Genomic DNA, 18,446 nt, shown 5'->3' with positions numbered 1-18,446 from the left:
CTCTGTGGTAGCTCTTTCTGCTCTGTGCACAGCAGAGATAATAGTGAGTGACTTCAGAGTTGAAAACATCTATCTGTAGAACATCTACCTGTCCTAGATAAACAAATGTATTTTATCTAATGATAAGTTCTGCCTTTACTGCTGTTTGCAAATTTCTGAAACAGATTTCTCCTGGAGACAAAAGGTGATCCTGTTACTCTTTCCTGGAGCGGTAGCAAAGCAGGAGAAATGTACACAAATTCCAAGAACCCAGCAGAAAGTAGAGAATAAGGATTTAAGACATAAAGTTGCCATGAACACTATAGACATACCCAGACCGACTTTATTTAATCAAGTTAGGCTCTGGGCATCTGACTGTTGCTGGATGGAGCTGACTGGGCTCTCTGGCTGTGCTGCGGGCACTGCTGTGCCCTCATGCTGCATTTTTCCAGTACTGAGGTGGTTCTGTTGGGCACAGTCAAAGTCTATGTTGTGTTGCAGTCTGCTGTGGAGGCATACCTTAAGCAGTGATACACACTGGAGCAGCTGCAGCTGGAGTTACAAGTACATTGTGAAGCTCTTGAAGACCCCACATGCCTCTGAAAATGGAACTTAGTTCTTCCATTACTATGTGGTTCTACAAATGTTATCCAAGGAAGAATGCAGTTTAAATACTTTGAATTTAGTGGCTTATTCATCTGCATGTGTGCTTTTTTCCCATCTGAAAGTGTTTTGCCTTTGAGCAAGAAAACTCTATATCTGAAATACCAGCTTTCAGAGGCATGGAGAAGTGGGTGATTGCTGATTAAAATGAGACAAAGCAGTATGTCCTGAACAGAGGGAATGAGCTGTCATATGTTTCAGAGTGGGAAGCTCTGTTTCCTGTTCTGCTACGTGGGACTTGGTTTTCCTGATGCATGTGTTACACTCCATTTGCCCAGCTATTGTCTTCTTCATCTGAAAGATGACGCCTTTGTTCCTATACATTGGGTATTTGCGATTCCAGGTAGGGACTGGTTGCTTTCAGCAGTGTTTTTTTGCATCAAAATCAAGAAAGGAAAAGGTAGCTAATATTAAAAGGGGTAGAACTGGGGTTTTTTTCAAGGAGTACCTAGTTTATAAAGTTGGGGTGAATGAAGGGATTGCTGCTGAGTGACTTCCCAAGAACACGAGTCTAAGGCTGCTGCTGAAATTTGGAGTAAAAGGACGACCAACTGTTGTTCTTCAATACTCCTGGTATGAGAGGCAGAAATTTTCCATGCTTATGAACTTCCAGGATTAATCTGAACCAAAGGCAGTAAAAGTACAAGTTGTTCAGGTCCTCCTCCCCTTTTTTGTCAATAAACCTCAGTCATGGCCTATGATAGTCTTGGTATCCCAGTCTTGTGGTGTTTACATAAACACTGTCAATACACAAGTTCTGCACTGGTTTTCTGTCATGCAGATAAATACTTTTCAGAGTTAGATTGAGGCCACCAAACTCTTTTCATCTGTGTTTTTGCACAGACTTGTGAAATCTTAAAACTGTAGCGTATTATTATGCCACTATTTACCTAACCACAGTCTTCTAAAGCATTTCTCCTACATGTAAGTCAAAGGCTCCAATTCTCTTCCTCCATTATACATAAGCTAGGAAGTAACTCTTTCAAGGAAGACACTGTTCCAAAGAAAATTAAAGTAAATCCATGTTATTAGAACTATTTAGGAGGCAAGGACTGGTTTTGTTCAGTGATGTGACTGACCATACAGGGATGTACAGATGTATTCATGTTGGATTAGTCCTACTGCAGTAAAAATAACAGTAAGCCCTTGGATGCATTGGCAGCAAGTATCTAATTCTTGGTCTTCCTTTTTACTAGGATCCAGCTAGTTTTCCAGATGTACCTACTCATCTGTTTGATAATAGCCAAAAGAAATTATGTCCTACAGTTTTTTCAGGTCTTACTGTCAGATCTGTCTTTTGGTATTTCTTGCAGGTGGCTTGGGGTAATGGGTCTGATCTCCATCGCTGTTACCTCATTTTGCTCAGGAAAAAATGTTTATGCTACTTGAAAGTGGGAACCTTCATAGCAATTCTCAAAGCATCTCAAAAGCAAATCTAGTAACATTTAGGGACTTTCTGGGATCAGTTACAATCTACCACTCAGTAGATGGAATAGTTTTCAAAGTAATAACTGTCTTTTATCTAACTGTAAAAGCATTAGGTATTCATATTGTAAAATGAAGGAGAACTAAGGTTGCATTTGTCAGATTTTGTGTTGTAAGAAGCTGTGGAAACTTCAAGGTCCATCATCTGGTTTTCTGCGTGCAAAATACGCCATAGTATTTTTGTAGGAAGGCGGGTATTCTACTGGATTATAGGAAGAGCCACTAGGCACTAAACACATAAAACAGAGACAGAGATTTATAACTGATCAGCTTCTGCTTTAGTACAATTAACTTGAAAACATGTCTACATTAAAACCCAGGTTCTCTGTTAGTGTTCTTCAATAGTGTTCCAGTTCAGATTGACATGGTGGGCGGTGTATGACTCCCAGCCAAACGTCTTGTTAAATACTTGCAGGATTTCCCATAGCGGATCTTACTTTAATCAAATAATTCAAACATTTCTTTTGTAAGTACAATAGAAGGGCAGGGCTTGTGTTTACAAAGTATTCAGCATGGAAATCCTGTATTAATTGTGGTAGGTTTACTTCACTTAGGACGGTGTCCACATAGTAACTCTTTAAATAAGAGGCCTTTTGCTGTTGCCTGTTCCAGAGAGGCAATCATGTGCAGTGTTAACTCGTCACATACATAAAATCTTGAGGAAATTACTTCAGAGATGTGCAATGTAGGCAACAGAGATGTTCCTAATTAACAAAGACAATTTTATGGGTGATACTCTCACAGTGAATGTAAAAGAGTATAATTTATAAAAAGTAATTTTTTCCTTGTGGAAACTACTAAATAAAGAGGCTGTGTCTTTCTCAATTTATTTCAAGAATGATTAGCAGGAGCAATGCCAGATGTTGTTTTTTTGTAATATCATGGATTCATATAACCCGTGATTTCAATTACTATCTTTTTAAGTTTACAGCTATATTTTCTGTGAGTAAACACAGTGTACTTCTACCCAGCCCAGTGCAGAATCTGGAGCTTTTATGATTAGCAGTAAAACATTTGCAGTTTCACATAAAGAGTATATAAAAAGGAAAGATAATATTATTATTTGATGATAATATTTTTATGCAGTAAATGGTAACCAGAATTGTGCTTCTCTGAGTTCCTTTTTTTTGCTATGCCAGAAAATGCCAGAATCAAAATAACCGACATACAGAATAATTAATAGAGAGTCAACATTTTCCTCCACAGTGAGTTGGAAATTACCTGTTGCTTCTAAGTTTAACACAGTGAAATCTTTTTTTCCCTTTTTTTCTTAAATAGCAGCTCTGCTATAGTTGAAAATACATTTTTGCCAGTGTATTAAATACCTGGCAGAAGGGGTGTTCTAGAACATTTAGGTGAATGTAGGTCAACACAAAGGAATCATACAGTTGGAAATATTTTCCAGTGTTTATGTTCAGATGTTGAGACCTGTCTGGCTCCTCTCTATTTGCATGTGTTGGGCTTATAGGCAGTTCAGCTACATTCCATGTTGGTATATATAAATATATTGCAGATTATTAACCTCCAGCCACATACCAGCAAATTTCACTTTTCAGGAAGGTTTGTGACTTCTCACAAAGCGTATTTGCCATGCACAAGACACGTACACCCCATTGAAGGAATCTTAGAGAATAGTATTTGTCATTTTGAGAAATGTGCCAACACATTTTCTCTTACAGTCACTGTGTTACCATAATAATTAATGTTTGTTTGTTTTCAGATGATGATTCGAGATTAAGTACAGATTAGTCTTCAAGTAGATATAGAGTCACAGTCTTTCCATATTCTGGAACTCTGATTCCTAATTTATTACTCACTGAAAAGCTTCCTTAACCTAAAATGAATGTGCATGTATACATTTTCAGAATATAGTGGCTAATAAACAATTTTTCAGTGTCAGACCAAAGATTATTTAGGAAATGCTGTCAAATGAGAGCACAGCCTTACCATGGTAAATGTCAAGTGAAAAATACTGCTCTCGTAAACCCAAATTACATTCTTCCCAGGTGGTTATGCCAATTCTAGTGTTTCCTTCTCTTGTGAAATACATTGAGATTTAAGGTAAGAGGTAAAATCTGAGTGCAAAATCTCATGTACATGTTGTCCTTCTCTGTTTGTCAAATGGCCTCTGGGAAAAGCAGGGACTCCCAAGGCTTTATTTGTGATCAGTTGTCTTCAGATCCTGCATATAAAGCCTTTAGTAATCGAACAAACAACAAAAATATTACTTGATAATGTTACCAGAAATTATGCACTTCTTAATTCTAATAAAGTAATTCTAAGGAAGAGGAGAAAAGATAAAAGTAATACAACAATATCACTGATAAGATGTTGGAAACAAAAAAGCCATAGTGTCAACACTAGTTTGGTCTGTTATCAGTGAGAGATTCTTCAGTTTAACTGTCTAGACTTTTTCTCAATAACTCCATTCATTTTTTAAATCTATTGTCACCTAGTAGTGATTCATTTTTCTGCCTGGCCTCAGAGAGAAATGCAATCCGATCTTGGAATATAAAATTAAATGAATAAGCGTATGAGTAAAGTATGTGAGCAGGGAAGAAATGTCCCTCTGGCTGTTTAGATGGTTTCCTATTAGGATTTTGTAGAAGTGGGACTTGAGGGAGGATAGTGAAATCACTGGTATGAATATAGGTGTGAAGCACAGAAGGATGGGCAGATGTTTTTGAAAAAGGTAAAACAGTGGTTAAAGCTGGCATGGTGGGTGAGGTGGAGATGAGAGAAATCCTACTTAAAAAGAGAAAACAATAGAAAATACAGTAATCAGATAGGAATGTGGTATTATGAAGAGCTTTGTAAATTAGTTTGGTGTTGTGCAACAAGGTGAAATGATAAAGAAGTTCCAGTAAAAGAATGACCAAAAGTGATGAAAGAAATAATGACATCTTGTGCACGAAGCTTTTTTCCAAACTTTATGCTGATTTTGAAGGTATTCCTTGCATCCAGGAATTTGCAAGAGAAATCAGTGAAAAAATTCTGTTTCTGGTGAACAAGATCTAATTATAAAGCTGTGTAATGGTATAAGTGGGAAATATGTGGAAAGAAACTGAAGGTGCATGCAAACACTCTATGTATTTTTTTTTTAATATTTCTTTTTTTAGGGGCGGGGGGTTGGGGTTTTTTGGGGGGTTTCTTGGGTTTTTTGTAATGACTGTAAGTACTAGAGCCTAGAATGTGGATAAATACCATGTAATTTTCTGTATTAACTCAAGTTGCTGTATCAAAAAACATTCTTTTCATGTAATTATTTTACAGTCAACAGCTGATGAGTTCTTAATAATTAATCCTATTTCAGAATTCCCAAGTGAAGGACTGAGATGGTGATTTTGATATATCAACTGTTATCTGATGAATCAAGAGCTCAAAGATTGGTCTACCTTTGGAAGGCTCTTTTCCATTCTGTTTACTGTAAGAAATTTAAATAGACATGCTTGAGATGCAAGGTAGGTCTGTACTGGTTCCTGTATACTTACCTCTCTTACCTCTTCTGTTCTTTTCCTCTTCTCAGATTGTTTGATGTGTGCACCGTGTCACGAACAGACAGAGAGACCAAGTTGACATTAGTGTTTGAACATGTGGATCAAGACTTGACTACTTACTTGGATAAAGTTCCAGAGCCTGGAGTGCCTACTGAAACCATAAAGGTATATAAGGAGAAAGATTTTAGGAGATAATTTTTCAGAGATAAATCAGGGAGACCAATTGTGTTGTAATCCCATAGGATTTTGTTGCATCAAAACTGAGTAGTGCCCAGTTTGGGACATGAGCTGCAGCACGAAGTAACAGATACAATCTCTTTGTGAAAATGCTGCACGTGTGGTTTTTTTCTTTCAGAGTTGTAAATTTACTGAATCTCAACTGGTGTACCAAATGTAGAATTCAAGCTTAGGAAGGAGAGGGACCTGTTGGAGCAAGTCCAGAGCAGGGTCACCAAGTTTATTAGAGGGGTGGAGCACTTACCAGGAAAGGCTCAGAGAATTGGGATTGTTCAACCTGGGAAAGAGAAAGCTTAGAGGTGATCTAATTGCAGCCTTCCAGTACCTGAAGGAGGCCTACAAGAAAGATGGAAAGAGACTATTTACAGGATCATGTAGTGACAGGAAAATGGGGAGTGGTTTAAAATTGAAAGATTATGTTTAGATTAGATATTAGGAAAGAATTCTTTGCTGTGAGGGTGGTGAGGTACTGAACAGGTTGTCCAGAGAAGTCGTGGCTGCACTACCCGTGGAAGTGTTCAAGGCTGGGTTGGATGGAGCTCTGAGCTACCTGGTCTAGTGAAAGGTGTCCCTGTGCATGGCAGAGGGATTTTAAAGGTATTTTCCAGTACCAGTAATGCCATTCTATGATTCCTTGATTCTGTGAAGTCATTAAGAATGACCTTTGCTTCCAGCTGCAGGCAGATGGTTCTGTTATTGTTTAGGCAGAGACTACTTGAACTTTCCCTTAAAGGTGAAGTGCTGGTTATTGTTAGAATGGATAAAATAAATCCTGTGCTCCTTATCCCTTTTCCTTTGCCTTTTATTCCCCCAAGAGACTACTTTTGTTTTATGTCCTTCTTGCCAGGAGAGTTTGTGTACATTCTGAGAGCAAGAAATGTTCATTGTGGACCTGTGGTATGCTCTGCAGAGGATGGGCTGAAGGGTGGGGAAAGTCATCACCAGTTGTTAGAGAAGCTGGGGAGGCTCTCAATGACTGTGAGGACAATAATGAAGCTTTCTTGTCATGTTATCTCATATTCTGCATCTGTAAGGGAGGACCCTACCTAGGATAGGATGTGCTTGCATTATTGTTAATAAAACGCATATACCAACGTCTCTGCTTTTCTGGGAATTTCACAGCAAAGTGCCACATTGTGGATCATAGGCTGAAGTGTTTGACAAAAAATTTATACCTGGGAAGAGAAGCAGAGGGATTGATGTTGCTACATTTTGACTGTGTCTGTTTAACATTTCATTTGATTTCATTTTCATGAGGAGAAATAATTTATGCTTTCAGAGATCCATTATCTTTCACTTGTATAAGTACTTTCTGGAATTGTGTATCATCTTACTCTGGCAAAAGTCCCCAGGGAGGAAAAGAAAATGTGAAAACTATTGAAAATTTAGTTGTTTTAATAACTTTTTTAACAGCTTCAAACTTACGAGGTGTTTGATCTTTCAGTATAAAATTAGAACTAAAGCGGATAAAGATCTATTCACTGCTGTCAAAGTCACATATGTATAATACCAGTCAGTTCCAGCAACCATGTTTATAACCAATCATAGTGGATAAAATAAAATTTTTGAAAATGGATACCGCTTTGATTCAGTCAGAAGATGGAATGTACCTATTATAATGTAGGACTATTTTATTATAATGCTATTAAGGTTCTATTTTCCTCCTAGGACTTTGAATCTACTTATGTGGACTGTATTACAACTTAACTAACATCATGAAAATAAGATGCAAAGTGACTGGCATATTGTCTAACTAAATATATTGAAATTGATGGAACTGAAAGACCAAACCTCTGAAATTTCAGTTTGAAATATCTTTTGAGCTGTGTTTCATTTAAAAGAAATGCAAGACATGAGCTAAAGTATTGGTGATTTCCAAAAAGTCTGTTCTGAAATTGCACTATGTCAAATATATGTTTGAATATACATTTCATGAAGATTATATATTGATGAAGGAAATCATTGCACTTACAATCAAAAAGCACTATATACATGGTTTACTAGTTAACCCAGTTGTTATATCTGATAGTTTGGCACAATAAAGTAGAAAAGCCACACAAAAACGAAGAGGAGCAGTTTTGGTCTTTTATGTACTGTGCAAGCTCCACTGCAACCATTGAAATTAGTGACTGTAAAATTCAGCTTGTGGTACATAATGTCTTTTTAAATGGGTGAGGAAAAATGTAAAATTGCTCTTCACTTGGTCATCGCTGTTGATTTCAACATTTTCACGGTAGCTGATGTGTTTTTTCTTGAATCCTGTTTGGCAGAGGAAAAGAGAGGGATTCGGTTAACTTAAGTTGCACCCTGTTGCTTCATATTTGTGTCAAAACACCCAGTTTATGGAGGTACTTTTGCTGATAGTCAGGGCTGATCACATGAGAAAGGGTCTCAAGGCTCATTTTTAGTATATTTCAATACCTTTGTAATTATATAGTCTTTACAGATATTCCTGAGAGAAATTGAAACATAACATGCTTCTCCTGGCTGCACGGCAATACTACAATTTTGTAGCAGCTGAGCATTTAACCCAGAGCACATACATTGTTAAATGACTAATCTGACTTTTTATAGTTTGGCTTTTGAGGTTAATATGGATTTGTACTTCATTTATTTTCCAGAATTGCAGACAATTTGTGTAGAGTATTTCCCCTCACTGCCAGCACAGAACAAAACAACTGCCAGTATTGTAAGACCATCTGTCAAAGTTCTGTGTGTGTCAGCAACACAGAAGTGCCAAATGAGCCAAGCACTGCATAGCTTGAAGTTAAAGGATCTAATATACCTCTTTGGCACTGTGGTGTAAAATCAACAGTTGTTAGTGGACCTTGAATGACATAAAATAACTAAGAGAGAAGTATCAGCCCCAAAAGATCTTTTCTGTGTGAATTGACTACCAGCATTACATAACATTTAGGGAAGGGAGGCTCAGCTTTTGGCGTGCTGGGGTTTTTGGTTACCAGCTGTCAAGAAATAAAAGTGACATTGGTACCATTTTAAGAACTTCCTTTATTTTTGCCAGCAATCGTCAGACTGTAGCAGACTGAACCATATTGATCATTTAAACACAACTAGAGCTTTTGTCTTAATGCTGGTCAGCAGTGCCTTTCTAATGCCTAAGGCCCTGCACTAGGAGTCACCCTGGAGGGTGTTCTAGGAAGATACTGACAGGTGTTCATAGCATGATAGAAGAAAGGTAGTTTTCCTGTGAGACATTTCTTGGTAGTGGGAATACACACCCAGGATGTTAAGCAGACATGCTCACTTCCCCTTTCTGTTACCAGGAGTGTGAATGCTCTTGTCTGTTTCTGTGGCTCTGGCTTCTGAGTTCTAGGTTATTCTGGACAGAGGAGTTACTTAAAACTCTTCTGCTGAAGCCCTTCCATTATTACTTAAGGGAGTGTACTTTAAACTAGAGGGATGGTGAACACTACTCCAAATACATGTGGACCTGGTGTTCCTTTTGAAAGAGAGCTATATTCAGCCTTTAATCTACTTAATAAGCCTTTGTAACTGCTGGATCATAGTCACGCTCACACTTGCTGGCTTCCTCTGTCAGACCTGATTAATATATGTTCCATATGGCATGAATTAGAATCAGCAATGACAACATCTTCCTTCTTTCCTCTCTACCCATCATCTCATCCCTTCTTTTCTTCCTGGGATACTCTTTAAGGCAGTTTATGTGGATATGGAGGGTTTGAGTTCAGTTTCCTTTGGACACAGCTGTTAGTCATGCACGGGTCTTTGGTAACGTTAATGGCCTTAACAGTTGAGTCTCTGAGAGACTTGGCTCATTAGAAACTTTTGTTAGTTGACATAAGGGTAGTGGAAGTGGGAATGGCACGTCTGCCACAGAAAGATGATTTTCTTTTTAATAGTTAACAGACCACTAAAGCATTTTGATGTCTTAGCCTTTGGGATTGAATGTTTAAGCTGCGTGGTCATACTTTGTTCTGATGCTTGTGAGACTGGCGTGGGGTTTTTGCTCCTAAGTAGTTTTGATATGGATATGGTTGTTCTAACACTGACTACATTTTTCATGTAAAAATCATGCATATGCAGCCAAGATGGTGTTTATTGATTTAAGATACTGCAAGGTATTTGATAATACTTAGCTTTAAATAATCTCTGTGTGTGATGGCTTAGTATATAAAGCTGCACATTAGTGGCTACAGAATGGTCCTTTGGAATTTCTTCCACTCATCTTCTGCTGCCAAACCAAAGAGTCTGTAAAAGTGAGAGGGGAAAACAAACTATTATCGAGGTTCTTTAGTATTAGTAATGAAAAAGTTACCTTTGTGAGGTAATGCCCTTATAGGTAGACTTGTGGCTTCTTGCAATAGTTTTCTTCCAGAAATTTAGAATTCAGGCTACATGTGCTAAGTGGGCTGTGCGTGTTTCAATTTGACAGTCAGCACAGAAGGGAACAGACAAAGTTTTCCAGTAGAGCGGGTGCATATGTTATCTATCATGGAATGTTGCAAAAGCTGGGCATATCCTTCTACTCAGGTCTGTGATTCCTGAATCCTCATGGTATTCCCTCCAGCCTTGAACAGGGCAGCCAAGTCACAGAATCAGCAGGGTTCAGTGTACATGCTTTTCTCTGTTGTGTCCTGGTTCCTCACCCAAGTGAATGGCATTTGTGGATATTTTTTTGATATTTACTTCTTGGCATAGAAAGCCAGTATGCCCACCTGATTCAGGTGTGTACAGATTTTGGTATTTACATGCTTAAAATTTAGAAAGTACACCAGTGAACCTAATTTCCTTTTGTGGGCTTGTCAGATGGTAGCCCATAAATTGAAGTTTTAAATATTAGCCTCAGTCATGGAGTACATGTTACTGTTGCATCCCTGTGCATGTCCTTAGCTTATATTACCTGCTATTAAACCAGGAAGACTGTTCACATCTTTGCAGGACACTTAGAAAATTAATATGAAGATGCTGTTTCTCAGAAAGCAGAGCACTGTTCACTGTTGTTAGGTGACTCAGCCATGTGCCGTGGTTGTACCTCCTGAGTTGATCACGTATGAGATGTGAAGCAGATGTCACACAATCATGCAGTTCTGAAAATAAAGCAGGATATTCCAGGAAAACAGATTCACCAGTACTGAGAGTCTTACGAGTGTGGCTGCATTTAACATCAAAGTTAAAAATCACTATGAAAAAGAACCTGCTCAAATTAATAAGAAAAATATTAACAGAAGAGCTGTTATTGTTTTCCTGTCAGTACTTTTATGGTAAAGAAAGAAGCAAAACTTAGTGAGGAATTTGGAGTGAACAAATAATGGATCAGATCCCCAGCTGATACTAACAAGTGTAAATCCATTTGTTTCAGTGAAATGGTGCCCATTTACAGCTGCGAAGGATTTAATTTTTGTGGATTTTTTTGCAACAAATTTTGTTCTGAATCAGTATTACAAATTAAGAGTTGCCAGTAAAAATTAATGAAAAACAAAAGGGATGGACTGATATATCATTGTGGGATAATTTTTTTTTTCTTTCTGTTACCCTGCTATTAGGAGTTGAACTTCTGCATGAAAAGGTATCAGGGAAGAGAGTAGGTGCACAAGTTATTAAGGAACTAAACATTAAAAAATGGATATTCTCCAGAGTGATTGTTCCCTCTGTTGTAGGTGGTGTAATTTCTTTCCCATACTGTGCTGCATGTAGAGGCATAGCTACATCTCCTCTGGCTGATACAAACTGACTAAGGGGTTAGGAGGAGTCATGATTCTGTGAATAAAGGGACTGCATATATTGCATTATGCAATATAGTCTGGTATCTATGCAGTTACTTCTTTAGCTTGGACCTTTTTACTCTTACTGTACAGCCACTGATTTTAATTATCGTGGCATTAAATATCTTCTAATTCCTATAATTTCCAAATGCAAATATTTTCAATCTGATGATAATGTATATTTGTTTTTTGCAGTGCTGTAGCCTAGGACTGCTGAGACCTCCATTGCTTGCAAACTGAGAGCTCATAAAAATGTGAGGCACTCCAATAATTTTAAATCACTCTGTCCTGACTAGAGTGATTTAAAATCATTGGAGCGCTTCACATTTTTTCAGTTGTTCCAGTTTGGAAAGCAGTCAAGCAACACTGGAGCATAATGCATGAAAGCAACCTGCCTGAAATAATAATTTTAGTCTTTCAAAACAATGACACTGAATTAGAAATGTCACTGTGAAATGGTGTCTATCAAGGGTTCTGTAAATAGACATCTCAACCTACTTTTCTTTTGTAGTCCCTACTCTCAAGGCAACATTGCAGTCCAGTACAGCCCTAAGGGACACTTCCTTTTTGAAATCAGAAGGAAGCTATTGTTTTCAGTAGACGGAGGGCCAGAAATCGTCTTTATTCAGAAAGTCAGAGGAAATTAAGAAACTGAAGAGATTCTGAATTCTGGGTAGGGAAGGAGATTAAACCTTGGTAGAATGGATTTATGATCAAGTCATTGCAAAATTGCAGTATTACAAACACTGGAAGTGAAGTGTTGCTATCAGCTCATTTCATTTCTGTTAGTTCAGCAGAGCAGGACATGGATGTGATGCATAAAAAAGTTTATGGGTCCTATTGCTCTGCATTCCCTTGAGATGCTCTCAGATTATTAATTACACTGTTTTTTTGCTACTGTAATATCAGTGTGGTACCAACTGCTAAGTGAAATGCTTTGATGACACTGAAAGAAAGGGAGCAAGCACGTGGTAGGAATAATTGTCAATCAGGTAGAGAAGTGGAGCTGAGCTGCCAGGCAGCATGTCAGAGATAGTGCCACAGTGTTCTGCATCCAGCCAGTGGCAGTTCCTCTAAGTAGAGAGTATTTTTGAGATGCTTTCTTTAGTCTCATGGTGATGGTGCGCAGGTGCAACTTGCTCTGCAGAAGTGTCACTCATGTTTCCAGAGTCTTTCTCTTCATCAAACACGATATGCTACATTTAAAGCAATTAAGAGAAAGCTCTTGCAGCTGATGGATCACACAAAGCAGTGGCAGAAAAACAGACTGAAATGTTTGGAATTACCCATGTTCTAAATCTGCTTACAAGCCATATGCTACTTTTGACAAGTAATTCAAAGGTTGGACTGCAGCAGATGTGAGGTAAAGAGATGTTCTAAGAGCCATTCTTGATTTTTGCAGGGGCAGAGAAGAATCACTTTTTGAATAGTAGTTTCTGCACTGGAAGGAAATCAATTCCCTATGCAATACACCCACAAAGTTGTACTTCATCCCAAAACAAACACAGAGATGGGGAAGGGTAGATGGTAGCACAAATTGTGACAAGGTAGATACGTTGGAAAACTGGGCAACATATTTTTTCTTACTGAACTCAGGATTCAAAGGGTTGAATTCAGCTGATCAGGGACAAGAAGCATTGGAGCAGGGTACATTTACCATCTCAGTCAACCCAAGTTACTACAGCTCAGATTCTCTAAACTACAATATTAATGAAGTGTCTATATTTACTCACAGCAATTATAGAGCCATAGTGTAAAACAATTCAAAAGTTGGCCACAGACAACTCATAGCTAATAAAAGATAATATAGTAGTCAACTAAGTTATTTTTCCATAAGACTGTTTTCTCTATTCCACTCCTAGAGAAATATAATACTTTTGGACTAACTGTATGCACTGTTTTTATGCCAGTGAATAGGCAGGTTATTGTATCCCACAGTAAAAATTAATTCAAAATATGCTACTTTAGGGGCATACTGATTTAATCAAGATATGTTTTGTTTGTTTCTTTTCCTCCATAGCAGATATATTTAGCTTATGCCAGAAAACAAAGTTCCGTACAAACGGGCAGAGATGGAATTTTTTGTATTACATGTTTTCATATGTAGAATGTAAAGTCAGCTTGAAGAGCTGTTTTATTATTTATGAATACTTAGGCACATAAACACACATACAAATATAAATGTATATTGTAAAAGTCCTCTAACATATTTGCAGAAAAAAACCTGCTATTTGAGTGAGAGAAAGGGAAACTATGATCATCACTCTACTGTCTCCAGAGTTCATTTTCTCAAAATAGGTGTGGCCCAGAAAAGACCAGAACTGGCAACGCAGATGCTTAAAGAGTACACGGATATGTGAGGGGTAGCACCAGTTCTTGTGCTCTGCCTGGAGAGTGGATTGGTGTGTATTGCCTTTACGTGTATACACATGAAAGTACACTACACATACATGTACACACATGTATATGTGTGTGTGTATGAATATATATGTATGCATCTGTATATGTATGTGTGTGTGTGTGTGTATACAGGCCTGTATGTGCTGATTCAAGGAGTCCATCCAATAGCTCATCACCCAAGCCAGCTGAGCTGTTACATTCATAGGGAAGTAATAAAACAAGACCCAGCTGAAGCTGTGCCTCTCCCTTCTATTCAGTGTGTCAGATGAGAGACACATGGAGAGCCCCCGTCCCACCCACCCCTGTGGATGCCAGAGCAGACACGGTTCCTCCCTGCTTCCTGTCCTCAGGCCATCAGGCATGAAACTGCAGAGAAGCACCAGCCAGGGGCATCAGCCAGCTACACTCAGCTGCTAGAGCAACCAAAGCCAAAACCTCTTGACATTCAAAGCTGCTTTCAGTGATTTCAACTCTATGTTCTCTGCCTATGCAGTTCCTATTTTTTGATCCCTTTTCTCTTTCCGTCCTTCTCTTTCACCTTTTCACCTCACTTTCACTTCATAATTACACAGCAAAGTACTCTTCTCTTCTTTCTTTTCCTCCTGAACTTTTCTCTTCATCACTTTTCTTTCTGTTTTGCCTGTGTCCTCCTGACTCCTGTAAAAATGTAGCATCCTGGAACGGTCTCACTATTTCTCCACCTGGGGTCTGTCTTGTCCATTTTATTGGTGAGCTTTTAATGGAAGAGGCTGTATGAAAAGCCTTAACTTTGGTGCCCACCATAATAGGTCCTCCTTTTTGACTGGTCTTTACACAATACCTTGTTAAACATGAGCCACGATAGACCCTATAACAGCATTATTTGTGTGAAACAGTGCTCCTCCACTGTATTGCTCTTTCCCCATCACAGCCACTTCACACATTTACACAACTGCTTCCTTTTTATGCCCTTTATATATCAGTGCTCTTTAATCAGTGTACAGTTCATGTTACAGGTTTCTCAGGTTTCCAAGTGAAATAAAATGAGCTTCCTTCCATTTTGAGACTATCCTTTTTGAGAAGTCCAAACAAAAGACACACATTGTTAGTAAATTTGCAAGCAGCTGCCGGAAGACAGAAAATTCAGAATGGAAACACAAGTGAAATAACAGAAATACCATTTGTTGTTTGTTCTTGGTGCAACAGCAAGGGAAAATATTTGGAAATTCAAATGATTAATTTATTTGTAGTTTTAATAAATCAGATGTGCTTTTGCAGCATTTGCCAATGTCGGTACTCCAGAGCACAAATCCTTCACAGAACGTCAAATCCTGTGGTGTAACTGTGGGATTCTTGGGGTTCCTCTAGGAGTAAGTATGGGGCAATGCTGTTAGCAGCATCAGGCAAGCAGCCTTTCATTTGTTTTACTGCAAAGCCTGAATAGTTTGCCATTAAGAAAAAGCCAGTTACAAAGGTTCAAGCTCCTGCATCAAATCTATCCTTCATTTTTGGACTGGAAACCTTATCCAAAGACTTACAAACATCACTGTTTTAGGTTTCTTTTACTTCTCCTTTACTGTTACAGCTATACAGTACTAACCCATCTGTACACATAAAAAACATTTAAACTCATGCCAGAATATATACTTGCACTTTCTGGTTCAACTTCAATCCCAAAGGAAAAAACACCGAAGGGAGCAGAGGCTCTGCTTCAGCAAAGCTCTTAAACTTCTGCTTAATTTTATGTCAACAGATTGCTCCAGTATTAAAAATGAGGTTGAAGGACTGAATTAGAGGAGCTAACAGAGGAGAATCAGTTGTTATCCTGTGCTACTGACCTGATGAATTCTAAGGTTAGAACAAAGAAGAATTGAAACCATTGTTTCCTTAGTCTCAGATTAGTCATAAAACATGTGTTTTGCTTGTGTTTAAATGCTTGGTCAGAGCAAAGAAATAGTCTTCCATCAAAACTTATGTGTAAGCAGTGTCTGTGCATTTGGAACCAGACTCCTGACAATTCACAAAAATGTGTCATAGCTGGTCAGCATGGTAAATTGACTCAGTAATAGCAAAGGGCTCTAAGGATCACAAGGTTTGGTGGACTGTTTTGTTTATATCTGTTTTTCATTAATATCATAGCTGTTGTGGCCACAGAATATCCTATTTGCCTTCTTTGAAAATAATGACTCTTGAGAATACCCATTTCCAAGAAGAAGATGTATTTTACCATTGTGACCAGTTCAACAAATGACATTGCATTCTGTCTTTATTAATGTTGAGCAGTGTCTTATACCTTAAAGGGCCCTTTGAAATTAGTGGCTTAATTGTAAATAAAGTTACTGGTCAGCAGCTTTCACTGTTGCTAAATATGTGACTTTACAAACAACGCTGTAAAAATTATAAGTATTCTAAAATGTCCCACTTCTTTTGTCTATACAATAGGAAGCATTGAATGTAACTTTAAAATACCAAAAATAATCAAGAAGACATGCTAACCATTTCTTAAGAGTGCTTAATTTGCAAGCCAGTAAACTCAGCTGCTGAATTTTTGTCCTTTGTTTTAGGCTGTGATAGTTCTGTTGCATAACTACAATTAGGAAACTTCAGAACACTCCAAAATGTTACAATATTCTGTGGATGGAAATGCAGGGTTGTTTTTCATTTAGTTTTACAACAAGGAAGGAGCATTGGAATGGCAGCATGTTACCTTTTTTTAACATCTAGTTTATGATTCATTCTAAAATATTCTTTCATTTGGAATTAACTTCAGATATTCCTGTTCTGACTAGCAGGGTAAATATTTTAGCAAGGACTTTCTGGGGAGAAATTTTGACAGTAACATACTCCTCCCTTAGTGTTACAAAGGAAATACTTGCTATCCAAACACAGAGTTGGCATTTTAATGGAAATGGTTCCAAAAGAATACGTAGAACATTACAAATGTAAAATGCAATTAATGAAAGAGTATATAGATGTCTTTCACGCATTTAAATAAAAATGTCTAAATTGAATTCTGAAAATGTCAGTAGTGATCTCTGAGCCCTATGCTTGTTATTACAGTAGTATGTTGTGTGTAGCTGTCATTCAGTGAGAAACAACACAGACTAAAAGGGAAAATACATATAAAGACATTAAGTTAGGGGAGAGACCCTGTTACAAAGCATTTTCTATTAAGTTTTTGCCTTGCTTAGAAGATACCGCTTTTTCTTGCTTTTTGTTTTCTCACGTAATTCCTGCTGATGTCTAAAACTCTTATTGAAGACATAGCAAAAGGAGAGTAGAGGCCAAGCTGTGTGGGCTATAGCAACAAAAACTGCAGAGAGATGCATGCTTCACAGAGAGTTTAATATGAAAATAAACCACAGTTTCTTTGCTTGGTTTCTGGAGCAGAAAGTCGCAAAACAAGCAGAAGACTTTTGGTTCTTGATTAAATGGTTAGTTTTGCTTCCTTACGTCATCTACTTTGAGTGTTTCAGACCTTAACTTCTGTTTCAATTAAAAAATTTAGACTTAGCTTGACTTAGGTTTATCTCTGTCAACCTGGGGACTTGGAAAATATTTCAGAAGCAGTTTTAGCCTTATGTTTGCATTTTGTTCTTTTGCAAATGTGGTAGAGGTAACCTTGATTTGCTAATTAGTGGAGTCACGCTTTATTGTGACAGAAAACTAAGAACAGTCCTTCAGTGAAAATAACAAAGACCTACCCCATGGTGATTGATGAGAACGTTGTACAAGTGAAATGAGCTGGAAAGTCATCATCTTGTCTTTTCCTTTGCCACAGGAAAAGCATAACAGAGAGATTTCTTTTCTTCTGGTCCTGATAAGGAGTCTAACGAAGCATAAGGAGAGGTTACAGAGCATGGAAATGTGTCACACCCAGCTGCTCACTAGCTTGCAAAGCTGCAGTAAATAATACAGTTGCTATTTAATAAACAAAAGAAAACAGAAGTCCTTTGATAGTGATCCCTAGCCTTTCTCATTTGCCCTTCTGATGATACAGTTTGTTTCTACTTAATTGACTAGTTTTGGAATAACATACAGTTTGATATTGGATCATATAATTTGTAATTATTTTGTTGTTGTTGGTAGGGAAAACAAAAGATTTCGGTTTCTGGGACCTGATTCAGCAAAGTATGGACATACGTGATCCAGGTTGTCTGGATCATAGCTACTTTTTTCTCATAGGTTCTCCATTAATGCTTACAGTAAAGACACACAGGAATACATGTAGTTTTCTTTTCCAAATTAGGTAATTAATAGCATACTTTTCTGCTTGTCACAGATTACCCTTTTGAGAAGCAGTGTTGAATTTGCCAGAAGCTGCATTTCTCACATGCATCTTTTGTGACACTTTCAAAAGATGTATCTTCATGGAAGCAGTTTGTTCCACTGATTAGCTCTTTTTGCACACTAACTTCTAACATACAGTGGCTTTTTATTAAAAATGTCTTAGAGTTTGTTT

General features: G+C 37.8%; 1 protein-coding gene across 5 annotated transcripts in view; it reads left to right on the top strand.

Annotated features, from left to right (window-relative positions):
- The window catches only part of CDK6 (cyclin dependent kinase 6), a 136,548-nt gene that overhangs the window by 25,303 nt on the left and 92,799 nt on the right, over positions 1-18,446 (top strand). For all 5 annotated transcript variants that reach the window (XM_083860013.1, XM_083860012.1, XM_083860016.1 and 2 more), the window contains exon 3: positions 5,654-5,789. In XM_083860013.1, coding sequence (XP_083716139.1) covers positions 5,654-5,789 — 136 coding nt within the window. The remainder of the gene's footprint in view (positions 1-5,653; positions 5,790-18,446) is intronic.

The sequence above is a fragment of the Zosterops lateralis genome, assembly GCF_965231275.1.
Source record: "Zosterops lateralis genome assembly, chromosome: 1".
NCBI lineage: Eukaryota > Metazoa > Chordata > Aves > Passeriformes > Zosteropidae > Zosterops > Zosterops lateralis.
The sequence above is the reverse complement of the archived record's forward strand: the minus strand, read 5'-3'. Positions and strand labels throughout refer to the sequence as shown.